The 27416-nt window shown below is 33.2% G+C and overlaps 1 protein-coding gene across 2 annotated transcripts in view; it reads right to left on the bottom strand.

The window, feature by feature from the left end:
• Positions 1 to 8997: 8997 nt before the first annotated feature.
• The window catches only part of LOC142353685 (uncharacterized), a 41297-nt gene continuing 22878 nt past the window's right edge, over positions 8998 to 27416 (bottom strand). Inside the window, exons 3-7 of one of the 2 annotated variants that reach the window (XM_075405994.1) lie at positions 14468 to 14577; positions 13970 to 14028; positions 10101 to 10496; positions 9391 to 9440; positions 8998 to 9171 (exon numbers count right to left, since the gene is read on the bottom strand). In XM_075405994.1, the coding sequence (XP_075262109.1) occupies positions 10184 to 10496; positions 13970 to 14028; positions 14468 to 14577 (482 nt within the window). In that variant the 3' untranslated portion in view covers positions 8998 to 9171; positions 9391 to 9440; positions 10101 to 10183. The remainder of the gene's footprint in view (positions 9172 to 9390; positions 9441 to 10100; positions 10497 to 13969; positions 14029 to 14467; positions 14578 to 27416) is intronic. The other variant, XM_075405995.1, reaches the window with a different exon arrangement.

The raw sequence follows: 27416 nt of genomic DNA, 5'->3' as shown, positions 1-27416 counted from the left end.
CTATCGGTGGATTTCTGATTCTTAGTATTTGTGTTCTTCCTTTTTGCCGTTTTGCATTTTGTCGTCCGTGGCCTGTGAAGAAGTTCTCCAAAAATAGGGAGGGAAAAACTCAGTAATCAAAATGCCCTGTATGATTTCTGATTTGCTTTCTCTGTTACTACTTATTTGATTTCTCTTGTACTTTTCTTCATTTTTTTCAATTTCCTGTTTCAAGGTTTTATATGTCTAATCATGGAAAAATGGTAATGGGTGATCAATTAGAAGTTGACATTCGGCGGTTCTTTATAGTCCTCTAATCTCATGTTTCTATAATGTACTGCAACACAATTGTTTTCAATAACATTTCTGACAGCTAGTTTTGTGGACGAGAGTGTTGTTTCTGACACAGTTACAAAAAAAGACCTATCTGATTTATTTTTTTTACTGCACTCCCATTTTATTGCAATCTTTAACGTCCGATCTTTTTACTTCAATATAATTGTTCCCACCCTATTGAGGGGGGAGGAACTATATACTCAAATGGGTTTTTTTTGTTCCGTGAATTTTCGCCGCTCGATATATTCATCGTAGAGAGTTGAGACTGGTATCATTAGAAAGCTCGTCCAGCGTAAAATATGGAATAAAAAAGATTTTTTTAATTTTCGTTTTCTACAGGGAGTTATCGAGGTTTAAACTTCTGAGAAAAGAAGCGTGAATTCACGTTGTTTTTATTCACATTTTCCGGAATTTTTGACTAAATTTTCGTCAATTTTGCTAAAATTTGTTGTAATTTTTAAGAATAGTGTCGTTGATTTTTTTTTTGAAGACGAACAAGCATTGTTGAATGTTTTGATTTAATTTATTTGGTCAAAAAATCTGGATAAACATTTCAAAATTTTCATCAAAAACAGCACGAAATAAGCTACTTTAGTCCACTTTGCTTAAATTTGCCAAAATTACACCCCAAACAACACTCATACAATCTTTGTAGACTCAGAGGGGGGCTATTTCTACTTCAAAGTCCGCTGAGAGTGCACTGTAGTTAAAACTTTGCCGTTTTTTGCTAACTTTACTCGTTGATTATCAAAAAAGCAGAATTTATTTTGAGTTTTTAACTAACAAATTATCTAAATCTACAACATTCGAAAAATCAATTGTTCCTAACGGACAATTAATTTTAGCAGGGCTAGTTTTGGGCCATTCTTGGACTGTTACAATCCAAAAAAAATCGGATTGTAATCAGTCGGTCTTTTTTTAAAAAAAAAAGACTTTTTTTAATAATAAAGAACAGAACATATCAAATCAAAGTTCAGGAGTGATAGGTCCAACCAATTCGCTTGCTAAGCAGCTCCAAGCTAATGCATTTAGTTTTTTAATTGAAAGTTTATGGTCGTTTCTTTTTTTAAAAATAATTGACTTTTCAATAAATAATGGCTCAAATAACTTTTCCTCTATTTTTTTTCTTAATTTGTTCAACTTCCGTGTCAGCAAAGAAAGACTGATTCTTCTTTCTACTGATTTAACATTTATTCTCGGTTGCAGTTTTAAGCCTGAAGTTATTGTTTTATAGCTTTGATACTACAAGATTTTAGATTTTTGTTTGTTTTGATATTTGCCAGTTTTTCACGTTTTCTAATTTTGTCACATTATCACATTGTTGTCAGTTCTCATGTCACCTTATTAGCATTCAGAATAAGGCACAATTGAACATATTAAAAGTTTGAAAGATATACATCATCGTTTTAATGGCCTCGACGCCTCTTTCTTGAAGAAATCAATTGAATTTTTATATTTTTTCTCTAATTGTCATTTATACTTTGTCGTTTCGGTCGTATAAAATTTCCTGTAGAGTGATAGCTTTCATTGGCTTTTCATGAAAAAACAGAAGAACCGAAATTCTGATATTAGTTGATAGCTGATGGCTTTCATGACTTTGAAAACAATCGTTTTCCAAAATTAAAAAAAAAATTTTTAACTTCGCAATTTTGTTCTTTTTATGTTTCTTTTTGTTACCTAATCTCGTGAGTTAATTACAGGTAAAATATGACATTATGGGTGTCAAGGGAATAAAAGGATTAGTGTCCCAAAATCTTTTTTTAAAAAGAATTTGTTATGACCTTACTGGCTTCGACACCGGTTTTTCACAAAAAAAAAGTAAATTAATTTGATTTTTGTCATATTTGACGTTCTCTTTGTAGACGCAAGAAATATTCTGGATAATTACATGTCTCGAGGGCTTCATTTTCATGAATAAACTACCCTATTTAATTAGCTCTTTTTGTAATTAAAGCCTTTCATGACATTGAATGTAATTTTGTTTCGAAAAAAAAATTAAAAGTATTGCATACTTTAGCACTTCGCTTTTTTGTCTATTTGTTACCTAGTCTTACTAATGAATGGCTACGTGCTACATTATAGCTGTTTGAAGAAGGCGCAATCAAATACATTTTTAGTGCCAAAATTTGGCTTGACGGTTTTGACGGCGTTTTCTGGCAAGTTTCAATTTTGTTTATTCTTTGTTGTTCTATTTAGCCGTTTTAAAAAATGAATAAGGACAGGTCCTAATGCCTTTCTAGAGAAGCAGTGGTAACCGTAAATTTGTGATAATATTGATTGATTCCTATTGGTATTTATTACTTTGAAGTTAACTGTTTCAAAAAAATAAGTTACCTTTTTTAATTTACTGTTTTTGTTCTTTTGTATAATTGTTACCAAACCTCTTTATGGACTGGTCGCATATGTTTTCGGGTGATTTTTAAGTTATTTTTGTTTAGTTTTAGGTTTATCTGGCGGTATGTTGACTTTGTTATTAAATTTAGTTTTTAAGAGGACATAAATTTTTTGATGTAATTGATGTTTGTTGTTGTTGTTGTTTAATTTTGCTGTTCGTCTTGACTCGCTTTCTTAATATTGACATATTACAGCAATCTAATGCATCAATTTTTTCTCCACTGAGTTATTTGCTTTGGAGGCTATCTTATCGTTCATACAGAATTTTTTGAAAAAGTCTTGGGTTTTTTTGGGATTCGCAAAAAATAATTTTTGGATTTTTCTATCTGTTCCTTATTTGGTAGACAATTATGCCAAAATTGTGGATGGGCGGGGTCGGAACTTTATGTGCCATCGCACATTACCGAGCCGCCTTGTTTTATTAAATACAGATAACAAAATTGCTCATCAGATCTAGTGGAATAATTAAAGATGCCTTACTTCTTCAAGGCTTCGAAAATATAAGAAACTAAAACTGAGATAACGCCTGATATACAACGCTCAATACCTGTTCTTCTTATTTTCAACTTTTGCTTGGTGGCTACTAATTTTAACACATTGTTGGTGCATTAGCAGTTTTTTTTTAACTTCTTTTCTATAATATGTTTATGTATTGTGAATGAAATTACTGATGATGATTTTTCTCGAACTGAAGAAAAAAAGTAGTTCAGGGCGAGTGGTTTTGCGACATAACAAGTTTCTATAATGTTTCTTTTTCATTGGAACTAAGGAAAATTGATACCTATTTGCAAAAATAGAACCAGACATTCCGAAGGAGTAGATTTTTGCTACTTAAAGTATTTTCCTGCTTGATTTGTCGCTGGTCTAGATTAGCCCCTTGGGTCAACTTCAACACTTCTGTAATCTTTCGACCAATTTTGAGTCTACTTCGCATTTTTGTAGCTATTTTTTTTGATAGTTTTGGACAGGCAAAAACAGCAAGTTAGACGCAGTTTAAACAGTACTTCACCACACTAAATGTGACAAAGCATGTGCAGCCCAATATAGCTCAATAAAATCGTTTTTTAATAGATTTTACATTCATTTGACGATAAAAATCTATCAAAATTTTTACCACCTTTTTTATCACTCAAAACGGGTAACGTCTTCTTTTGTTTGATTGAAATAGTTTCGTTTTTTAAAATGTACTACAACGAAGCACTTCCACAAATCCTTTCAATAAAAAAATTGACAGTTTTTTTTGTGAAGATTGTTGGGTTTGACGCATTTAAAACGAAGAACCTAATTGACTTTTTTTCTTTATTGCAGTCCACTTATACTACAATCTATAATGTCCTTATTTTTTCAAATCTGAAACAAAATTTTAATAAAGACAGATAGTAAGAATTACTCAACAGATCTATTGGAATAAATAAAGATACCTTACATCTTCAAGGCTTCAAAAAAATTAGAAACTAAAACTGATATAACGCCTGATATACAACACTCATTAACTATTCTTCTTATTGTCAAGTATTGCTTGATGGCTACTAAGTTTACCACATTTTTGTTGCATTGGCAGCTTTTTTAATTTCTTTTCTATAACATGTTTATGTATTGTGAATGAAATTACTGATGATGATTTTTCTCAAACTGAAGAAAAAAAGTAGTTTAAGGCTAGTGGTTTTGCGACATAGTGAGTTTCTATAATGTTTCTTTTCATTGAAGCTAAGTAAATTTGATATCTTTTTGCAAAATTTGAGTCAAACATTCCGAAGGAGTAGATTTTTGCTACTTAAACTATTTTCCTGCTTGATTTGTTGCTGGTCTAGATTAGCCCTTGGGTCTACTTCAACACTTCTGTCATCTTTTGGCCAATTTTGTGTCTGCTTCGTATTTTGTGGCTATTTTTGTTTGATAATTTTGATCAGGCAAAAACAGCAAGTTAGACGCAGTTTAAACAGTACTTCACCACACTAAATGTGAAAAAACACGGAGTCCAATATAGCTCAATAAAATAATTTTCTGATTGATTTTACATTCATTAGATGAAAAACAATCTATCAAAATTTTTATCAGCTTTTTATTCACTCAATACGGTTAATGTCTTCTTTTGCTTGGTTGAAATGGTTTCGTTTTTTATAATGTACTGCAACGAAGCACTTCCACAAATCTTTTCAATAACAGTTTTGACAGTTTCTGGGAAAAACTGTTGGGTTTGACGCATATAAAAAGAAGTAACTAATTGACTAATTTTTTTATTGCAGTCCACTTATATTGCAATCCATAATGTCCTAATTTTCTCAAATCTGATAAAAATTTTACTAAAGACAGATAGTAGAAATTACTCAACAGATCTATTGGAATAAATAAAGATGCCTTACATCTTCAAGGCTTCGAAAATATAAGAAACTAAAACTGAGATAACGCCTGATATGTAACGCTCATTACCTATTCTTCTTATTTTCAACTATTGCTTGAGTCTAAAAATTTTACCACATTGTTGGCGCATTAGCAGTTTTTTTAACTTCTTTTCTAAAACATGTTTATGTATTGTGATTGAAATTACTGATGGTGATTGATCTCGGACTGAAGAAAAAAAGTAGTTTACGGCTAGTGGTTTTGCGACATAACGAGCTTCTATAACGCTTCTTTTCCATTGAAACTGAAGGAAACTGATATCTAATTGCAAAATTAGAGTCAGACATTCCGACGGAGTAGATTTTTGCTACTTAAACTATTTTCCTGCTTGATTTCTCGCTGGTCTAGATTAGCCCCTTGGGTCAACTTCAACACTTCTGTAATATTTTTGCCAAATTTGTGTCTGCTTCGCATTTTGTGGCTATTTTTGTTTGATAATTTTGATCAAGCAAAAATAACAAATTGGACGCAGTTTAAACAGTACATCTCCAAACTAAATCTGACAAAACATTCAGTCCGAAATAGCCCATTAAAACAATGTTCTATTTGATTTTATATTCAATAGATGAAAAAAAAAATATCAAAATTTTTTCAGCTTTTTGTTCACTCAAAACGGGTAACTTATTCTTTTGTTTGATTGAAATAGATTCGTTTTTTATAATGTATTGCAACGAAGCACTAACACAAATCTTTTCAATAACAATTTCGACAGTTTTCAGTGAACATTGTTGCGTTTGACGCATTTAAAGAGAAGTACCTAATAGACCTATTCTTTATTGCAGTCCACTTATATTGCAATCTATGGTGTCCTCATTTTTTTTATTCTAATAAAATTTTTACTAAAGACAGAGAATAAAAATTGCTGAACAGATCTATTGGAATAAATAAAGATGCATTACATCTTTAAGGCTTCGAAAATATAAGAAGCTAAAACTGAGATAAGGTCTAATACACAACGCTCATTAACTGCTCTTCCTGTTTTCAATTTTTGCTTCATGGCTAAAATTACCATACTGTTGGTGCAATAGAGGTTTTTCTCCAAAATATCCAAATTAAAAGTTGTTTTATTTGACGTTTAGATTCAATAGTTGAAAAAAAATTGTTCAAACTTTTTTCCAGCTTTTTTTCACTCATAATGAGTAATGTGATCCTTTGTTTGATTTAAATAGCTTTCTTTCCAATAATATACTGCAACAAAGCACTTACACAAATAATTCAAATGGCAGTTTTGAAACAGCTATTTTTGTGGATGAGAATGTTGTTTCGGACATATTTTTAAAGAATTACCCATTTCACTGAATTTTTTAAGGCAGCCTGCTTATGTTTCAATCGGTAACGTCCGAATTTTTTTTACTCCAATAAAATTGTTACTGAATACAGATAACAAATTGCTCAACAGATCTATTGGAACATTTAAAGAAACATTATATCTTCAAGGCTTCAAAATATAAGAAATTAAAACTGAGATAACGCCTCATATGCAACGCTCATTAACGGTTCTTCTTATTTTCAACTTTTGCTTGATGGCTAATTTTACCACATTGTTGGTGCAATAGCCGTTTTTTAACTTCTTTTCTGTAAGTTGTTTGCATGTTGTTGTGAAATTACTGGTGTTGATTATTGCCACACTGAAGAAGGAAAGCAGCTTTAGAAAAAAAGCTGAGATCAATTTGCAAAATTTCTGAGTCAGACATTCCAGTAGAGTATAATTTTGTGATTTAAACAATTTTCCTGCATGATTTGGCTCTGGTATAGAGTAGCCCTTTGGTTCAGTTTCGAAAATTTCCCAATCTTTTGAAAAATTCTGTGTCCACTTCGCAATTTCTGAAAAAATGATTTTGATCAGGCAAAAAACCACAAGTTAGACGCAGTTTAAACAGTGTTCCACCACTTTAAAAGCACGTACTCCGAATTAGCCCAATAAAAAGCTGTTTTATTTTGATATTTACATTCCATAGTTGAGAAACATTTTATCAAAATCGTTTTCAGCTTTTTATTCACTCATAACGGGTATTGTGATACTTTGTTTGATTGATATAGTTTCTTGTCAGGTTCAATCTGAGTGAGGAAGTGCAAATTCACCTAAAAACAAAAGTACTTTAAAAGTACTTTAATTGTGATAACCAGTTACAGGACATTTGGGACGTGAAACGTCGTTTCCGTGAATATTACCCAAACGGAGACTAAAATGAGACTGAATAATAGACTGAAAGGAGACAATAACCGAAAGCGGAAAAATGTTATCGCGAAAAAGCTTTTTTTGGTCGCGATATTTTGTTCTTTTTGTGATAGATTCATAACAAGGCCCATAGGCATAACCATGGCCCTCGAGGAGACACTACTGAATGCCTCAAATTCATCTATATGCGAGCTAGATAGCTGAGCGTTCAAGTTATTCGCTTACAGCAATTATTCCAGCCATTAAATGAGCCCAAAAATTCCTGTAGCGGCACACTCTGTTCGTAGAGCAAAAAACTCCTGAATTCCAACAATAACGTTTTGTTGCAAACATCGATTTCCTTGATTTTTACTGCCGAAGGAATATGGAGAATTTATTGGCTCATAATTACTGATATCAAGGCAACGCATTTTTTATTTAAATAATTTTTTTGTCCTTCTCCTATCAATTTGAACTTCTTCTATCATTATGAATTTCTCTCCTTATCAACGCTGAGCAGGAAAAAATAGTAAATATTCCGGTGAGAAAAAAATGGTTTTGAGGTATCATATTGCAAAGAATGTTTGCAAAGAAAGAGTATTAGTAAATCACATCCAGAATGCGTTTTCGTGCTCCTACTCTATTTTCGCTCTTAGGTATTTCGAGGTGACGGAAAAATTTTCAAAGTGACGGAAAAATTAAGTGGAAAACAGATTATTAAAATTTTTAATTTGAGTGGTAATGAAACTTTGCATTAAAGTTTCGATGCTTTGGTAGATTGGTTTGAGGCTTCGATTCGGTGTGGACGTAGAATATGTAACGCATGGGAAATCGAATTTTTGTTTTCGTTTTTGTCCTGAGCACTTAGCATTTTAGAATTTTCTTTTGTGTTATTTTTTGTGCAATTTAAATGTTAGTTTCCAGCTTGAAGCAGAGATTGTGTGTCAATGAGTTTTTTTCGCGAGGGTTTTACCCAATAAGGGAAAAACACGTTGAAGAAATGCAGAAAAAATATTGGATAAGTTTTCAAGCCTGTTTCCCATTGGTGTAAGAAAACAGGCTCTGTTTTTTCGAATAAATGTCTTCTGTTAATGTGGGACGATTTGCTTTCTGTTTTACTATTCTACATTTTACTTTTTTCAGAGATTCGTACAGCCATTTTCAAAGGTGTTCATTCGTTAATTCATAGTATAAATTGCGGGCTTCCGAATAAAATTGAATTCATGGCTTCATCTTTTTTTCAATACGTTTTCTGAACAAATGAAATTTTATTCTTTCAAAAATATTAAGCGTTCTAAAAGATACTTTTGTCCAAATCAAAAACTGAATAACATAAACGCTATAGTTTTCAGTTCAAAAACTGATGTCTAAATCGGATTTCAAATTTAGGTCAACAAAAACTAAAACTACTGTCTCGAATTTTGATTGCCTTCAGTTGCAGTTGGCATTATCAGTTTAGTTATAAAAACATAGTAGAAGTTCAGTTTTCAATTGCGGAAAAATATTCTGCAATAAGTGACTATGAAATTTCAAAAACAGTCAGCACCGACAGTGAGTTAATTTGTTTCAGCAGCCGATAAACGTATACCAACAAAAATCTTCTAAGCAAAAATTTTTCGCATAACACAAAATTTTGCTTCGAAGGAAACTTGTCGTTCAAACCACCTCGTCGAAAAAAATTAAATGCCTGGTTTTAATATTAAAGTCGAGCTTTAATAATTGATTTGCAATAAAGCATACAGTGATTTATTCAAAACAATATATTCAAACAATAATTTCTTTTTGCTAAAGAGTGGGAACTATTTACAGAGCAAATTTTTGAGGGTTAAATGTTGAGTACATTGCTGATTTTTGATCAATAGTCGTTCATTTTCTTCATTTCTTGATTTTGGGCTGCGGAAGATCTGAAACAAAGAGTTTTGACAATACAAGGTAACCCCCTGCAATTGTGACATAATTTCGGCGCTTTTCAACGCATTCATAAATTTTTGGCAAGAATTTTACAAAATTTTTCCAAGATCGACACTTTTCAGAACTCAGAATTTCTTTTCGATAGAAAGGTCAGAAAATTCCTAAACCCAATCCCTAAAACAAAGAAAAACTTTCGAATGAATTGAACTTACACACAATATTGTTTGATTTGGGCTCTGCTTTGGGTGTTGGAGGTAGAGGTCTGAAAACAAAGCAACCCTCAAAAGTTTTATCATCACTAACAACAAACTTTGAACATATTATTCGACGATAATTTTGAAGTGAAAAGAAGAATTTGAAGTGAAAAAGAATTTTGAAGTTAGAAGAAGATTTAGTTCCCGATTGAGTTTTGAAGATTATTTTTACAATATTTGGCAATTAATTTAAAATGTATTTCCCAGTATGGAAACAAATTATGAAATAAACGCCCCAGAAGCACCGAAGTTAGTTAAGAACGAAATGTTCAACGTTAATTTTGGTTTTGATTGAGCCTTTATTTTATCATTTATTTCCTTATTACGAGAATTATATAAGAAAACATAAGTAAAATTAATTATTCCAGCCGAGATGTTGTTGGATAAACAGAAGGGACAAGCAATAAAGATTAAAATTTTGCAATCTAAGCGAATCAATTAATCAATTAAAAGCAAATTGTACAATCAACGCGACACGAAGTAAAGTCAATCAAGCGAAGGGCCAACCATATTACTGACACAGGTACATTTTGAGCTAACAGGAAGTTTAAAATCAGTTCAAATAGAATCAGAAATGGAGAAATACAGAATTTGGAAATATTTAGGCGCGAATCGAATTTGAAAACAATTTTGAGCATCAGTTTTTTTTTCGTTAACTCAAAATGTACCTTTTTACAGTGTTTGAGTGCATCAGATGTCTGTTTAACCGATTCTGGCTTTTCGTCCAAATTCACTTTCGTCTAATTTCATTTTACTCTCTTGAGGGCGGCGGCGGTATTTCTTCATCCTCAACTAAATCTTCGGGCTCTTTATTAGCTGATGCTGAATTAGCCGAATTTCCTCCCGAATTGCGTCCGCCAGTTTGACCCGAACTATCGCTTTCGTCTCGGTTTCCAAGAAGACCGGAACTTAACTCGGTTTGTTCGGGGTCTTCTGATCCGATGCCTTTTGGGTACCCGAGGTAGGGGTCGTAAGGGACGGAATTTGCGAAGGGGGAAAAGCCGTCCGTCTGATCTTGCTGGGGTAAACTGCTCGGGTCAAATTGCCCGTCCGATGATTCACCACTGTCAAAAATGTCTCCAGTTTCATTTGAAAAGGAAATTTTATGTAAAAGTGGCTTCGTCTAACAACGACCGTTTATATTATTGATATAAAGAATTGAAATGAAAGAATAATTTGGTTTTCAGAATCTAATAACATGTTAATAATTCAATAAAAACCAAGACAGGTCTGACAGGTCTTCCATGAGCTTTAATGAAGCCTAGTTAATTGATGCCTCGAAGCAGTTCAATATACTTAGCAAGAACAACATCTTCAAACCTAACAATTCATGAACAATTAATTTTCATTATGCGGAAATATGAGGGAAGACAGAAATAGTAAACATGAGAACCTTAATCTTCAGAAATGCCAGAAGATCATTGTAAATACTAAAACTCTAGTATTTACTGAAACTAGTCTTGTTAAATTAAATGACGTCCGGTCAATTACGAAAAAAATGCTAACCCATTCCTTTTACAGAAGTTACAGATCTTAATCCTCCGCTTCATCCGGGGGAAAAATGAGTTAACGTTTTTTCTGTGATTAAACAGATAAACTAAAGGACACAGAAAAGCATCAACAATTTCCTTATTAGTTCCTGTTACCAGCATAAAGTCTTTTTTGGAAACTATTTTTATAGAAAAGGCCATTTTGCATGCAGGTTGTCTTTGGTCAACTTAATTTTTCCATATACTGATGGAAGTAAAACTTTCGAGAAATTTTTAACCTTGTTTACGTTTTATTGGGAAGCATCCCAAAAAATACACTGATTTTACCTGGATTTGATCATGACAAACATTTAAGGTTCATTTTTCAAAAAAGTGTTGTTTAAACCTGTACAGTATTCTTATTGTGGTGACATTTAGAGTCTCCTAAAGACTCATTGATAAAAAAATTGCAGTTAAAATTATCATAATTATTTGTACTGCAAAGCAATTAAAACTTGCTGGTAAGCTTTGCTTGCTTTGAATTAAAATTTAAAGTTTTTTTCATTATGATGAATCAAGAGGCCGTTAATAGCAATTTGCAGTTACAGACTCTCATTTCTTGAAAATTTCATGACACAATATTGCCACAACTTCCCCCATTATATATTCCTTAATTTTAAGAAATTTCTGTGAGTTTGAATTGTATTTAAATCCATAAGTCATTAATGATCATGTTCAAATTTAAAATGACATTCATTCGTGTAGCAACCCCAGTCGAGACCAGATGGTTATCTTGCAAGATTCTGCCAGAATCTTGCAAAAACTGCCTATCTTGCAAGATCTGACAGAAAAATGGTTATCTTGCAAGATCTGGCAGAAAAATGGTTATCTTGCAAGATTCTTGCAAGTTCGTTCCGGTCGAGCTGTCCTCTTATTGGCTCTCATTCAGGCAACACATTTCATTTCGACCAGAAACTTACTTAAGAATCAGTTGCGTGTTTTTTAAGAAAAAAAAATAAATTTGAATAGATTTTAAATCTGGAAATATGAATTATCTGAAGAAAACAAATTAAAATCTGCCCTTGAGAACTGTTAACACAAAATAAATTACTATCAAAAATTATTTTCCTTCAACTTTATTAAGATTTACAAAACTTCACGTCTATATTACCTTTTCTGATGAAAAAATTATGTGTTATTATTCTTTGCATCTTAAACAGCTTTATTTCGTTTAATTTAGCTCCTTAGGCTTGCCAATGCCCAAAAAATTTGATGCTTAGATTAATACTTTTCTGATGTTTTTTTAATAATTGTCTTTCGCTTTTTTGTCGATGCGCAAAATATGTGCAATATGTGCCATTCGAATACTGCAACCGTTTTAGCGTTTTCTTTTCAAGTGTAAGAATTTTTTTTTTGCAAACGGCTATCTTGCAAGATTCTTTCAAAACGAACGGTTATCTTGTAAGATTCTGACAGAACGAATGGCTATCTTGCAAGATTCTTGCAAAAAATGGTTATCTTGCAAGATCTTGCAAGATTCTGGCAGAAATTCTTGCAAGACGACGTATCGTCTTGCAAGATTCTGCCAGATTCTGGCAAAATCTTGCAAGATAACCATTCGGATCCGGCTTGGGAAGCATTTCGTTCCTCAAATTTTAATTGTTTGAGGGAATGCAAAGAACAGGTGTTTCCAAAATCGTTTAGAATGCGTGCTGGAAAAAATTGCACAATGCTGTTCCCAAATCTTGTCAAACGCTTCGAGGCTATCATTTAATTTTTTCAAAAGATTCTTTGTTTTCAAAAGGAAGAAATCACGATCCGAAACCAGGCGTACATAAAGCTAAGCAATAAAATTCTTTGTTAAAATTTTGAAAAAAAAACAAAATGTTAGAAAAGAGAAAAAGTCGAAACGTGTAAACTTAGTGCAGTAATTTCCATATTAAGTCCATTAATTTCCATAATTTCCATAATTCAAGCCGAATTTTACCAAAAATAATTGATCCTTTATCAGAAAATTACATTGATCTTGATAAAAAATGATGTTTTTGCGAAACAAAATCCTGATTTGTAAGGCTTAGCAAGATGTATTGGACTCAATTTATATGATTGCATTAGACAAAAACTTTTTTCTTCAGATTGTAACCGTAGCATTTCCTGATTTTCATCAATGTGATGACAAAAGAGTCCTCAATTGTGTTCAATGGAGTTTCACAAGATCCCTTGGTCGTGCAGAAAGCAGAAGCACGCTCTTGATAAAAATGATAAAATCATTTTTAAGCGTAAAAAGAGTTGCCGATCTCCCAAACAATCAATAGAAAGGAAATCTTCTTCCCAGTAACCATTTTATTTCCCAAAAAAAATCTGAACAGAAAAATAATATTTTTCTATGATTTTTTATCGTTTGTTATAACGGATATGATAGCGTAAACAGTGGCAAAAAATTCTTGAAAATAGCCAATTTTTTTAATGTCCGAGAATCTTTTCTCTTTCACTCTTTCACTCCCATATCAAACCGGTATTAATTATTTGTCGCGTCTAACGAAAACAAACTATTGTACGTGCTCCTGGCGGCGCAAAAATTTTAAGCCCCCACAGGGATTTTTTTCAATTTCATGTTTTTTGGATTGCGACAAAGACTCGAGAATCTGCACTATATTGAGTTTCCAATTTCTTCCTTCCCAATTTGAAACTAATGTGATTAAACGAGATGAAAACTTCCATCTTGAAAAACCTTTTTATAATAATTCTCTGTTGTATCACCTGTCATCAACGTTGATGCTCAGTTGATTATCTGCCATATGTGCACTAATTTGTATCTTTGATCTATGTTGATTGGACATGGTTAAGAAAAAGTTAAGCAAGTATTCAGGAAAACTGCAACATCATAAATCATCAAGAACTGCCAATCTCAGTAAAACTGAAAACTCGAAACTGATTAATTTATAATAAACCATTGTACTCCATTATTAATTCAATGATCAAATCAATAGATGGGGTTGCTTAGACGGCCTTAACTATCCTTGTCAAATTCTCTTTTGTCTCTATTGTTATTAGTGATAATAACTTACTGTGGTCTTGGAGGCATGCGAACAGGTGGTTGCTGCACATAGTAGACAACAGGTTTGGGCTAAAACCAAATTTAATCACATTTATTGTTCTGAAATACAAAAACCAATTGCCGATGTAAAGTTAACTGAAAGCTTATGAGCGCTGCTGAAGTGATAAAATTCTGTGTGAACAAAAATTTTATACAAAAAGTGGTTCGTCTCCAAAAATGATTTTTGAAACCTTTAATCCGATATTGTTTTTTAATCCACTACAGTATTTTTTTCATTTTTCATTTTATTTCCATCAATTTTCCCCATAATGGTTTGTTTCATTTACAAAAATGATTAGGCTCTTTCCATCGCTCTTACTGCAAAAAAACGCTAAATTATCACCGGAACACCTCGACCGGCATCAGTATGTTAGGATACTCAGACCTGGACGTTGTAAGTTATATTTAAGTTGTAAGTTATAATTAATGAAAATATCTATTACAAAGTGCTTAATTAATTGTAACTTACTTCTTCTTTGGGGGTTTGTGGTGGTGGTGGTGCAAGCCTCTCCATGAGCATGTTCTGCATTATAGCCTGATTCATCTGTGCACTTTGCATCATCATCAACTCCATCATGTCTAAACAAACAAAAGAATAAACAAACCAACAAATACATGTTACCATTGTTAATCATAGCTTATATCCCCTAATCGACATCAGAACCTATGAAAAGACTTAAAAAGGTTGAGGAATGGAATTGAATTTCAATACATCGTCGAGGACATTACTAAAGTCGAGACCAATTCTTTCAATGCCAAAATGGACTGGATTCAGTCCTAACTAGGATTGAATTGATATTTTAAGTATATCCAAGTTCAATTTGAACAATTGTGAATTGAAATTTTGCGACAAATGTATGGGCCAGACCGTTTATTTAAAGTCTAGGGGGTACCTCTTCCAGACAATAGTCGTCGAACTACATTTTGATCACCCCACCCCGTGTTTCGCCTGAACTTCCATACTTCACATTACATGAGACGAATATTCTCAGTTCCTTTCCGTGATCAAAATTGCTCAAAGACAGAAAAAAACAAAAGCGTAATAGAAATGCGTTTTGAAACACTGTTTGCCATGTTTTAGATTGTAAAATGGACTTTGCTCTCTAATCTACAGTAGTTTACTCATTTCTTAATTATGACAATTCATACCTTGTATCGGTCTATAATGGTTTAGGTCTTCGTTCAAAACGTTGTAAGAAAATACCCATTCAGACCACTTTTACTTATGAAAAAAACTCTGTCAGATGTGATTAATCCATGATCGAAAGCTTAGTTTGTTCAAAATTTAGATGAATATGTTTGTTCGTTCAAAAAAATGCATGCAAAAAAATTCAAACACAAAAGCGGGAAAAGGATTTTCGCGATCCAGTCATCATGTTTCAAAAAAGAAGAAAAGGATTTTTTTTAGTAAGATCAGGTCTTTAAACTTAAAATTTTGATTAAACTCAAAAGAAGATTAAAACGTTGTATTAAAGAGACTCGAATTTGTTTAATTTTATAAAAAAAGATCTTACGTACAAAAAGACTTCAGATGAATATTGCTGCTGCTTCCAAATTCCCGGACTGAACATCAAGTCAAAATCAGTGCTGATTCACTGAACTTGCAAGATTTGGATCAATACTGCATCAGAGCTCTGATCATGTCACTTTCTAGGACTTAGCACGTCTTAAATTAGGTCTTAAGTCTTGACAAGTTGTGCGCAAGGCCTGGCCAAGACCTGGTCAGACTGGGGCAGGCCGTGGCAAAGACCTGACAACTCTTGCACAATTCGTGGCCAAAAAGTGAAAAGGGTGAAAAAACTTCACAAAGTAAAAAGAGAAACAAAAGACAACACCTGCGCTTCCCCAAAGATCAATTGATAGAGAATGAGAAAAAATCTGATAGCAGTCCAAAGATACCAGTCAGGGTCATTTTTCTCCCGCCCATTGAAACACAATTGGGTTTTTGGGTGAATATGTGGAACATTTGAAGTTAGTATATGCTCACCTCAGAACTAGCTTTGCCAGAATATCAAATACCTCGTAATAAAATTTTTACCAATTTTTGCTCGTTTTGGAAGGCATTGATTGTTTGTTATTATAAATTTGTTCTCAAAACTCTATTTGGCCTAACTGCGCAATAACCAAAATTTTTCAACTCTTCGTCAAGACTTGCCTCAAAACTTACCAAATTTCGGCCAAAACGTGACTCAGACATGACAAGTCTTGACAGGTCTTCACAAATCTTGTGACTTGAGATAAGACGTGGTCAATACTGATTTGTCAATTCAAGGCGTGTATTTCAACGTAGGAACTTACAATTATCTAATTTACAACTTTGAGAATTAGAAAATCAATAACTTTCCGGATAGCTATGTTAAATACCAATGAGAAACACATTTGAATAGAATTTTGGTTTGATTAAATTTTTCACGTTCGAAAAAGAAACCCCAAATCTCTGAGAAAAATCATTTGTTTTAAATTGCTCCATGAAATTTAAACGTCTATTACTCGAGAAGTAGTGTTTTAGAAATTCAATTAAGGTACTTTGGTAGCCAATAATTTTGATTTCTTTTCTTACTCAAAAGATTTATTCGTTAATAAAGATCTCTATTACATGCTCCGTTAAAGTACGGGATAAAAAAACAATTCTTGGAAAAAATCAAACAATGATGTATTGCTAAAAAAACGATATGCAAAAACAAATTGAGACTAAGGGCCTTCATCCTTTAAATTAATGTTCTTGGTATCGAGTTCTTGCTAGGAAAACGGGTTTGTTTTTTAAAAATTTAGCTGTTTGAGATATATTTTCGTCTTGCAGAAACTTGATTTTTTGCTATATAACCGATCACTGTGTAAGATCTTAAAAGATAAGAAAACTAAAAAGTTGCAAGTCCTTTAATGGCACGGTCACGTTATATCACAAAACTATATATATATATATATATATATATATATATATATATATATATATATAAGTATATATATAAATATATATATGTATATATATATATATATACATTTATTTATTTTTATAAATATTGTGATGTTTTCAAACAATTATCCAGAAACTTAGAAGTTTTGGTTCAGACAGTTCAGACAGTGGAGCGGGCACTTCAAGCTTGTAGTCCCATCTTAATGTGTCACTTAAGCATTCCTGCAGATGGCACTGATGACAAAATGTAGCACTTCAAAGACGTGGAGAAAACTCCAGTTGAGCTTCTATTGGGACGCAGAGGTGGAATAACAGCAATAGCAGATTTCGACTTGTGTGAACACATTCCATTCAAGGTCAATGAAAAGACGAAGACAGTTCCTGCTACCTTCATCATGTGGAAAGTCTTAAACACGTCTTTCACACAGCCCAGAAAATCATCACGGACTATTCTAGTGAACGACAACCAAACTGCGAGACTAGACGAGGACAATGTGAAATTTGAAATACCAGTGGACGAGACCATATCTCAATCAGAACCACAACTTCAGAACACAGATGTGGGACCTTCACATCAAGATGAAGCTTCTGCATCTACATCAACTCTAGAGCAGCATCAAACCAAACCATCGGAGCCTTCATGAATACCAACAAGAAACAGAAAACAAATCGGCAGATTTGGAACAATTTTACCCTCGACTTGCTTAATAAAGCGGGAGGATGTGATTGTTTCAAACAAACATCACGACACTTAAAAGTTTTATTAAAGTCTCAATGAACGAAAGAAGAACTTACCTGGCAAACTTTGCCAATAAGTAAAGGCAACAAAACTAAACTCAATTTTAATTCAGCCTTGGTGCTATCAGTATCTTATTGGTCTATCAAAAAAATGTCAGAGGTAAATTTTCCCACCAACAGAAACCTGATTCTAACATCCACCGAGATCCAGCTAGTGAACTCGATTTTATCTAGGCCATATATGATTCTCATGAATTATTGACAAAAATCGAAAACAACCTCCGCGATTGGGAACTAAGATCCTTTCACATGTCAATCAAGTAATTTTTTTTCGCAAACCTAATTTTTCTATGTATATTTTTGCATAGATAAATACTATAAATACGAGCCAAAATTTGTATATTTTCAAATCCCATTTTGATTTAAAATTCAACCTATTGATCTGTTTGACCCATGCTATCGACCACGACAATGGTGCCCAGACCACCTAGAGACAGGCAAAACTTGGGTCTTCAGAATGCAGAATCAGCTACTGCGTGGTTAATAATTTTTGTGGCAAAATGTCGCGCAGAGATGAAAGAGGACAAAATCAACACGGATAGAACTGTACTAGACCTACAGGTAACCAACTTTTTTCTCAGTATGTGCGGGCGAGATGCCATCATTGAACTCAGCAGCCTAATAAAGCAAAACCAGCAATGTCGGCTTTTGAAACGACCGAGAGCTTACAGTTCAGAAGTCAAGCAATGGTTTTTGCAATTTCTTCATCAGGTAATAAGCCTTTTACTGTGAAAAAAGAAATTGGTTACAATTTCAAAAAAACTTTCAAAAACCAACGGGGAAATGAGACTTTTTGTGGACTTCAAAGTGCATATCAATGGCAACGTAGTGGATGAGGACTAGCCGGTACCAGACATGGAAACGGTCTTCTCTAAACTACATGGTGCATCATACTTTGGGAAAAATTATCTCTCAGATGCCCACTATCAAATTGAGTTTGACGAAGAGGAATCCGACAACAATCGAGTGTGCATAGCAATCAAAAACATCTACTTCGCTAATAATTACTGGTGACCCAAGCAGAAATCAAAATTGAACTTGGAACAAACAGACACTTCCAGGACATAATGAAAAGAATCGAAAGCGGCAGTTGGAAATAATGTTCAGAAGCGGAAAAAAGATTTGAACAACACAACGATGCACTGACAATACAAAATGGAATCATCTTCAAGGGTGTTGTTTCTTTCATTCCATCCAAACTACGACACTTGGTTTTGGCAAAACCGCATAAGACACATCTATCCTGGGAAGAATGCAATTAAAGCATCAGTCAGAATAATATCATGGTGGCCTGGCATTACACAAGACGTCCAACATTTTGTTTGGAACTGTAAGAATTGTGCAATGAACAAACCTAGCCTGGGAAAAACAACCTCTACGTGACCAGAATCAGACGTTTGGGAACGGTTTCAAAAGGACTGGTGTTATGTTAAGCACCAAGGCAATATCTTATTATTTATTGACGCGGATTTTGACTGGATAGAAGCTTTCCCCGCGGGAAATAGAACACAAGAAAGAGTTAAAATATATCTTAATCAAATCTTTGCAAGATTTGGAATACCAAAAGTTTTAGTATCAACTTTGGTATGAACAAATCTTTCATACAGCCCGAAACTCATCAAAGACTAATCTAGTGAGCGACAACCAAATTGCGAAACTAGACAAGGACAATGTGAAACCACCAGTGGAGGAGACCATATCTCAAACAGAACCACAACATCAGAAAACAGATGTAGGGGCCCTCACATCAAGATGAAGCCTCTGTAGCCACATAATTTGCAGAGCAACATCAACCCGAACCATCCGAGCCTTCACGGATTTCAACAAGAAACAGAAAACAAACCGACAGATTTGGAAAACATATACCATCAAACTTGCATAAAAAAGGGAGGATGTGATTGTTTCAAACAAACATCAAGACACTTAAAAGATTTATTAAAGTTTCAATGAACGAAAGAAGAACTTACCTGGCAAACTTTGCCAATAAGTAAAGGCAACAAAATTAAACTCAATTTTAATTCAGCCTTGGTGCTATCATTATCTTATTGGCCTATCAAAAATATGTCAGATGTAAATTTTCCCACCAACAGAAATCTGATTCTAACATCCACCGACATCCGACTAGTGAACTCGATTATATCTAGGCCATATATGATTCCCATGAATTAATGATAAAAATCGAAAACCACCTCCGGGATTAGGAACTAAGATCCATTCACATGTCAATCAAGTAATTTTTTTCCCGCTAACCTAATTTTTCTCTGCATATTTTTGCATAGATAAGTACTATAAATACGAGCCAAAATTTGTATATTTTTAAATCCCATCTTAATTGAAATTTCAACCTATTGATTGAACGACCACGACAATGGTGCCCAGACCACCTAGAGACAGGAAAAACTTGGGTCTTCAGAATGCAGGATCAGCTACTGCGTGGTTTATGTCTTTTGTGGCAAATTGTCGCGGGGAGAAGAAAGAGGACAAAATCAACGCCGATAGAACTGTACTAGACCTACAGGTAACCAATTTTTTTCCCAGTATGTGCGGGCAAGATGCAATCATTGAACTCAGCAGCCTATTTAGTTCTAGAAATTTGATAGTCACCAGACATCAGATTGGCTATTCAAAATTATATTTCTCCTAAAGATAGTGTAGTAACGCCAGAAACGGCCGAATTTCTGTTCGTAAAACAAGGTGTAGGGGAGTCAGACGAGCATTTCCTAGCACGTCCTAGAGAAGTAACACGCTATTTTGATATCGAAAAATTCAAATCAGCGGCTAACCCCGATAAAAAGTTGTTAAAAATAAATTTATCTCAGGTTTTAGGGACCATGAAGCAAAACTTAGACGACTAGACGGTAATAAAGCAAAACCAGCAATGTCGGTTTTTGAAATGACCGAGAGCTTACAGTTCAGAAGTCAAGCAATGGAAGTCAGCAGGTAATAAGCCTTTTACTGTGAAAAAGAATTGGGTACAATTTCAAAAAAAAAACTTTCAAAAACCAACGGGGAAACAAGACTTTTTGTGGACTTCAAAGTGCATATCAATGGCAACGTAGTGGATGAGGACTAGCCGATACCAGATATGAAAACGGTCTTCTATAAACTACATGGTGCATCATACTTTGAGAAAAATTATCTCTCAGATGCCCACTATCAAATTGAGTTTGACGAAGACGAATCCGACAACGATCAAGTGTGCATAGCAATCAAAAACATCTACTTCGCTAATAATTACTGGTGACCCAAGCAGAAATCAAAACTGAACTTGGAACAATCAGACACTTCCAGGACATAATGAAACGAATCAAAAGCGGCAATTGGACACAATGTTCAGAAGCGGAAAAAACATTCCAACAACACAACGATGCACTGACAATACACAATGGAATTATCTTCAAAGGTGTTGTTCCTTTCTTTCCATCCAGACTACGACACTTGGTTTTGGCAAAAGCGCATAAGACACATCTATTCTGGGAAGAATGCAACTAAAGCATCAGTCAGAATAATAGCATGGTGGCCTGGCATTACTCAAGACGTCAACATTTTGTTAGTAACTGTAAAAATTGTGCAATAAACAAGCCTGGCCTGGGAAAAACAACCTCTACGTGACCAGAATCAGACGTTTGGGAACGGTTTCAAAAGGACTGGTGTTATGTTAAGCACCAAGGCAATATCTTATTAGTTATTGACGCGGATTTTGACTGGATAGAAGCTTTCCCCGCGGGAAATAGAACACAAGAAAGAGTTAAAATATATCTTAATCAAATCTTTGCAAGATTTGGAATACCAAAAATTTTAGTATCAATTTTGGTATGAACACATCTTTCATACAGCCCGAAACTCATCACGGACTAATCTAGTGAGCGACAACCAAATTGCGAGACTAGACAAGGACAATGTGAAAACACCAGTGGAGGAGACCATATCTCAAACACAACGACAACTTCAGAAAACAGATGTGGGGCCCTCACATCAAGATGAAGCTTCTGCAGCCACATCATTTGCAGAGCAACATCAACCCGAACCATCCGAGCTTTCACGAATATCAACAAGAAACAGAAAACAAACCGACAGATTTGGAAAACATATACCATCAAACTTGCTTAAAAAAAGAGGGAGGATGCCATGGTTTCAAACCAACATCAAGAAATTCAAAAGTTTTATTAAAGTTTCAATGAACGAAAGAATAACTCACCTGACGAACTTTTTCAATAAGTAATGGCAACAAAACTAAACTCAATTTTAATTCCTTATTGGTGCTATCATTATCTTATTGGCCTATCATTAATATGTCAGAAGTAAATTGTCCCACCAACAAAAATCTGATTCTAACATCCACCGACATCCAACTAGTGAACTCGATTTTATCTAGGCCTTATATGATTCTCATGATTTAATGAGGAAAACCGAAAGTCACCTCCGGGATTAGGAACTAAGATCCATTCACATGTCAATCAAGTAAAATTTTTTTAGCTAATCTAATTTTTCTATGTATATTTTCGCATAGATAAGTACTATGAATACGAGCCAAAACGACATATACATATAAATACATATATATATATATATATATATATATATATATATATATATATATATATATATATATATATATATATATATATATATATATATATATATATATGCGTGTTTGTGTGTGTGTTTGTGTGTGAGTTTTTAAGTGTGTGTTTTGGTGTTGTGTGTTGTGCGTGCGTGTGTGTGCGAGAGAGTGTGTGAGTGAGTGTGTGTGTGTTTTTGTGTATGTGTGTGTGGGTGTGTTGTGTGTATGATTGTGTGTGTTTGCGTGTGTGTGTGTGTGTGTGTGTGTGTGTGTGTGTGTGTGTATGTGTGTGTCTGTGTGTGTATGTGTGTGTGTGTGTATTCGTATGTGTGCTGGTTGTCTAATTTGTCATCGGAAACAATTTTTTAACTGAACTAAAATTAATAACTTTTTTCCCTTGTGACATAGTGACATCATAAAGTTGGTGAAGTGAAGAAGGAAATAGCATTTGTCAACGCGAAACATTCCGATATAGTTCTGAAACTATCTGACTTAGTATTGCGTTTTATCTTACGTCTTAGTGACATCGATAGATGTTCAACTTCTTGTTTCCTGGCTTAATTACTCCATATCTTATTCGATATTACGTAAGGTTGATTCATCATGTTTTCTTGTGTGTCTTGGTAGTAGATTACGTATTTTACATCCGGCGATTGGCTAATATTTCCGCTCTAGTTTGACGCTTTCTAGTCTGAACGAGCTGTGGAGATGATTGTAAAAATGAGTTTTTGGAGGGCAAAAAATACTTGTTCGATATTAATTTGTTAAATGTACCAAAAACTTACGAATGTAGTCACCGTGAATGTCAACTCAAGTTATCCTTCAGAAAAGGCAGTGAACTAATTTTGTCAGACTTTGTAGAATTTAGTTCAAAACGAATTGGTAAAAGTAACGATAAATGGGCAAAGTCTGACAATGCCCCCCCCCCAGTGTTTTTATGTCACTTATAGTCCTTGTCCTTGATGAATAAGTGTTTAATGATCGCATAATAAAGACATCTTAATATTGAATTTTCTCTTTTGTGCAACGAAGAAAAATAATAGCAGAACAAAAAAATATTTTTGGGATAAAAACTTTTTGAAAGATTCTCGACTTGGCAAGAGACAAGAAGAAACGCTGATATGAAATTGAAAATGCTGTTCCAAAGCTTTTCTACTCTAAGCAAAGAAAAACAGATCCAGGATTCAAACATGAAATGCAATCTTTATAGAACTAAGGTCTTTACAAGAAACCACCCTCAGATAATTTTGAAGATCTAATTAACTACTTCGAAAAAAAACCAATGACAAAAATTGTTAGAAAATGACCAAATTTGATTAAATATCATTTGAACAAAAATTTCACCAAAAGTTAAAGTTTGAATGTCTAGATATTTGCATATCGTTTATACAAAACCTTTCTGCGAAAAAAACACAATCGACGCTGTTGTTTAAGATTTGCAACAGAAAATGACAACACAAGAAAAATTATTGCCCCATTTTATGCTCTTAGAGCACTTTTGAAAAAACACGGGCGTTCGATTGATAAAGATTACAATATGTTGATTGGATAATATTCCCTCAAAATATTAGTAAAAATACTGCACAAAAATGCTAAAAATTTTACTAAAAACATCGTTAAATTTATTTTGAAGATTTGTTAAATTAATTAATTTTCAAAAATTTGTATCTTTGAAAATACCAAAAAACAAACAGGGATAGCATCAAAAAAATAATTGAGAAAGAACGATTAAGAATTGCAAAAAAGAAGGAACACTCAAAAATAACATTTAAGGAATATATAATTTTAAATTAAAAGCTCTTTCTTATTCTTTTAATGGTTTCAACAATGAACTGATGTGCTGGTCATATTCACTATTGTTTTGCCCTGGTTTTCAAATTCGATGACTAGCTAATGTTTCAGGTTAGTAGGAAAATTCCTCATAAAAATATGACCATAAATTGAAGAATTTTGTTTTTTTTTTGTGTGTGGTGGCGGCCTAACTCTGGCAAAACAAATCCAATTCTAACACTGAATAGACAACAACAGAATGGACAGCCTCTATATGATTGAAAGAGATGACCATTCAACGTGGTAGTTTATTTCTCTGCGACTAAAATTCTTCACCTTGTCACCAAAAATGTTAGAAGAAACAAAAAAAGTCGATTCAAAACAAATTCTTTGTTGCACATTGTAATGTATTGTTAAAATATTTTGCACAGAATACGAGAGCAATTTATTTTAAATACTTCTCCTAACCATTGTTATTTTTTTACATGAATAATAAACATTTTCTTCCTTCGAATAAATAGACAAAAGTTAGAGCTTAAAACTATAGTGAACGGCAAGACGTTTTTATTCATTAAACGTTGAAACGAGTCATAATAATTTATAGAACGGTGAAAAGAACTGTTTTCGATAATGGAAATCTTTGACAAAATATTCAAAGAAGTTTTCTGTGAAATCACTTCCTCATAAAAAGGATCACTTCCTCATCTTTAAACGTAATTGTTGACACTAAACACTTCCTCCAAGACAACTGTTGTTAATAGAGAGTTGCTCGCAAAAAAAAGTTTTTTTATGAGACAGACACAACACATTCAATAACACGTCAAGATAACTTAAAGTCTACAAGGAAATGAGGTTGAACTAAATCTAGTTCGCCAAACACTTTTCCGGAAAAATACCCGAGTAATTTTGCTCAAAACCATGTAGTTGAAACCATTTTCGACTCACAGAGGTTCTTTTTCACTTTCCTAAGGAGCAGTCAATTTGTTTTCAGATGAACATTTGATAGAGCAGTTTAGTTGGAAACAAGCATCTGGTGATAATTTTCTCTTGGAACCAGAAACAAATATCCCTTGCAACCTGAAAAATTTTGATGAATATATTAAAAGCACCAATGACCAAGCAAACAGGAAATTTTTTCTCTACATTTTCTCTACAATACTCATTTTCTTATGCAAATTGGTAAATTCCATAAACAGGAGAAACTCTAGATTTTCTCTTAAACATTCTCTAAAAATTTAAATAAAAATATCTCATACAATCTTGCATTAAACAACCTCGGCAATTAAAACTCTTGTGTCTTTCTGAAGCAACTGTGAAAGCTAACGAAGCTCAAAAGGGAAAAATTTCATTTCTATTTCAGAAATTGTTACTACAGGTAGGGAAAAAATCAATTCTTCATTTTTGGCAATAATTTGGCTGTTCTCACCAAAAATTAAATATAGCGCAATTTTGAGAATTTTGAGCTCCCTTGTGTTGGAAAAACAATTTCAATCAAATGCAAGGAAACATTCGCTAATCACTGTATTTTAGCATGTAAATTGTTTGCAAGATTTCATTCTGAATTTATTTCAACTTTCCTTGTTCAGAGGAGAAAATTGAAACAAAAACGCTGAAGCTGACAAAAAATAAAAAAGAGAATGGAAGACTCAATCGAGACGAAAAACCAAGAAGAATGATTAAAGTTCAAAAAACGTGCATGAGAACTAGTGAAATTGGCTCGCTTAGCAACGTTTTTATGAAGCAAAAAAAAACTGCTGCTACACGTTGAATAAATAAAAGCAGCTCGTAAACAGGTTTTGAGGAGGAAAAGGATGTTGGACACAAAATTATTCAAAATCTCTTAATTTTGACCAAACTAGAACAAAAGTCCAGAAAAACTAACGAAGCCTTTTTGTACAATTGGTTACATTTAAAGTTGTTCGAATAAATAAAAAAGAAAGTAAACATGCAATTTAAGCAAAACTTTTCATAGAGACACCTAAAATAGCGCTAAAATCTGGTTACCAAGTTATCTTTGTTTAAATTTTCTGATTTTTTATATAGGACAAAATATTTCCATTATTTCATATGAAACAAACACACAAAATGACCTATTGATACCCAATTTTTGAGAACTTTACTACTACAGTTAATCTTTTATAATCAATAAGGTTTTTAACGTTCTCCAAATGTGCAATACCTCTGAAAATTTAATTAACCTAAAAGTTCATTTTTCTTCTCAACCAGAAAAGGCTAATAGCTTCATGCGTTCTAGACTTTCTATTTTTTAGTTTTTAATTAAAACCCCTTTTGGCATTTTGCTGATCTTGTTGCCTAAAATTTTAGACATGCATTGAAAAGGTAACAAACCAGCTAACAAACGCACAATTAATTCACTTTTTGAACTTATTTTTTTAGTCTGATAATTACTTGTTTTAAGATAGGCAACTTTTTACAAAAATCTTTTATTTTTTTATAAGAGGAATTATCAAAAAAGGCAGAACAAAAGCAACTGCTTTCCGAAAAGCAACAAAATGCAGGTTTTGAGAGATATCAGGGTTTCAATTTCCTTCAAAAAATATTCTCTCTTCTATTTCGAATAGATTTTTTTTCAGCTACACCAACAGTGGTGGGACAGTTTTAACAAATTGTCAAGATGATAAATTTAGTCAACATACTACATTTAGACTTTACTTGATATCTATAGATATTTTTCTGCATTCATCAAAAAGCGTAATTTTTATCAAAAGGGGCCATTATTTCATAACGTTCAGAAGGGCATTCTTAATGCTAATCCATAAATTGTGTCTGTTCCACACGGTTTTTCTTGTCTCAGTTTAAAGGCTCAGATCGGTTTCTTACCCCGCTTAACGTGAAGCTAAATCTTTATTTTCTGTGTGAGAGTACAAGAGTATTACTTCACAAAATTCTCATGTTGAAATTCAATAGCTCAGGTCAATTAGTTTAGCAATTTTTCCATGATTAAAAAAATGTTTTCTTGCTTATAAAAAATGTTTCGATCAATACAAATTTGCTGACGTTTCAAATCTTTAAAAATTGTTTAGGTTTATATTTTTTCTTGTCTTTGTTCAAGACTCATCAAAAGCCAACCATGGAAACCATTTTAAAACGCAGTAAATTTTCGTTATAAAGCAGGCAAGCATTTACTAATATTTCCAATGAAACTCTTAACTATCATTCTACCATTTCATCAATAGATTCTCATAATTTTCTGGATTGTGAGCTTTTTTGTGGGCAATATGCTCATTTTGTTCAGCAATCAAAATTGAAAGCCAAAAAATGGTTTTCGCGGCAGATATAAGAATCAAACCATTTTTCTACTAATTAATTTACCTGAGACATTTAAAGAAGCGATAATTTTCCTTATAAAAC

Source organism: Convolutriloba macropyga, chromosome 14, assembly GCF_964194025.1.
Source record: "Convolutriloba macropyga chromosome 14, txConMacr16.3, whole genome shotgun sequence".
In the NCBI taxonomy this organism is placed as follows: domain Eukaryota; kingdom Metazoa; phylum Xenacoelomorpha; order Acoela; family Convolutidae; genus Convolutriloba; species Convolutriloba macropyga.
The sequence above is the reverse complement of the archived record's forward strand: the minus strand, read 5'-3'. Positions and strand labels throughout refer to the sequence as shown.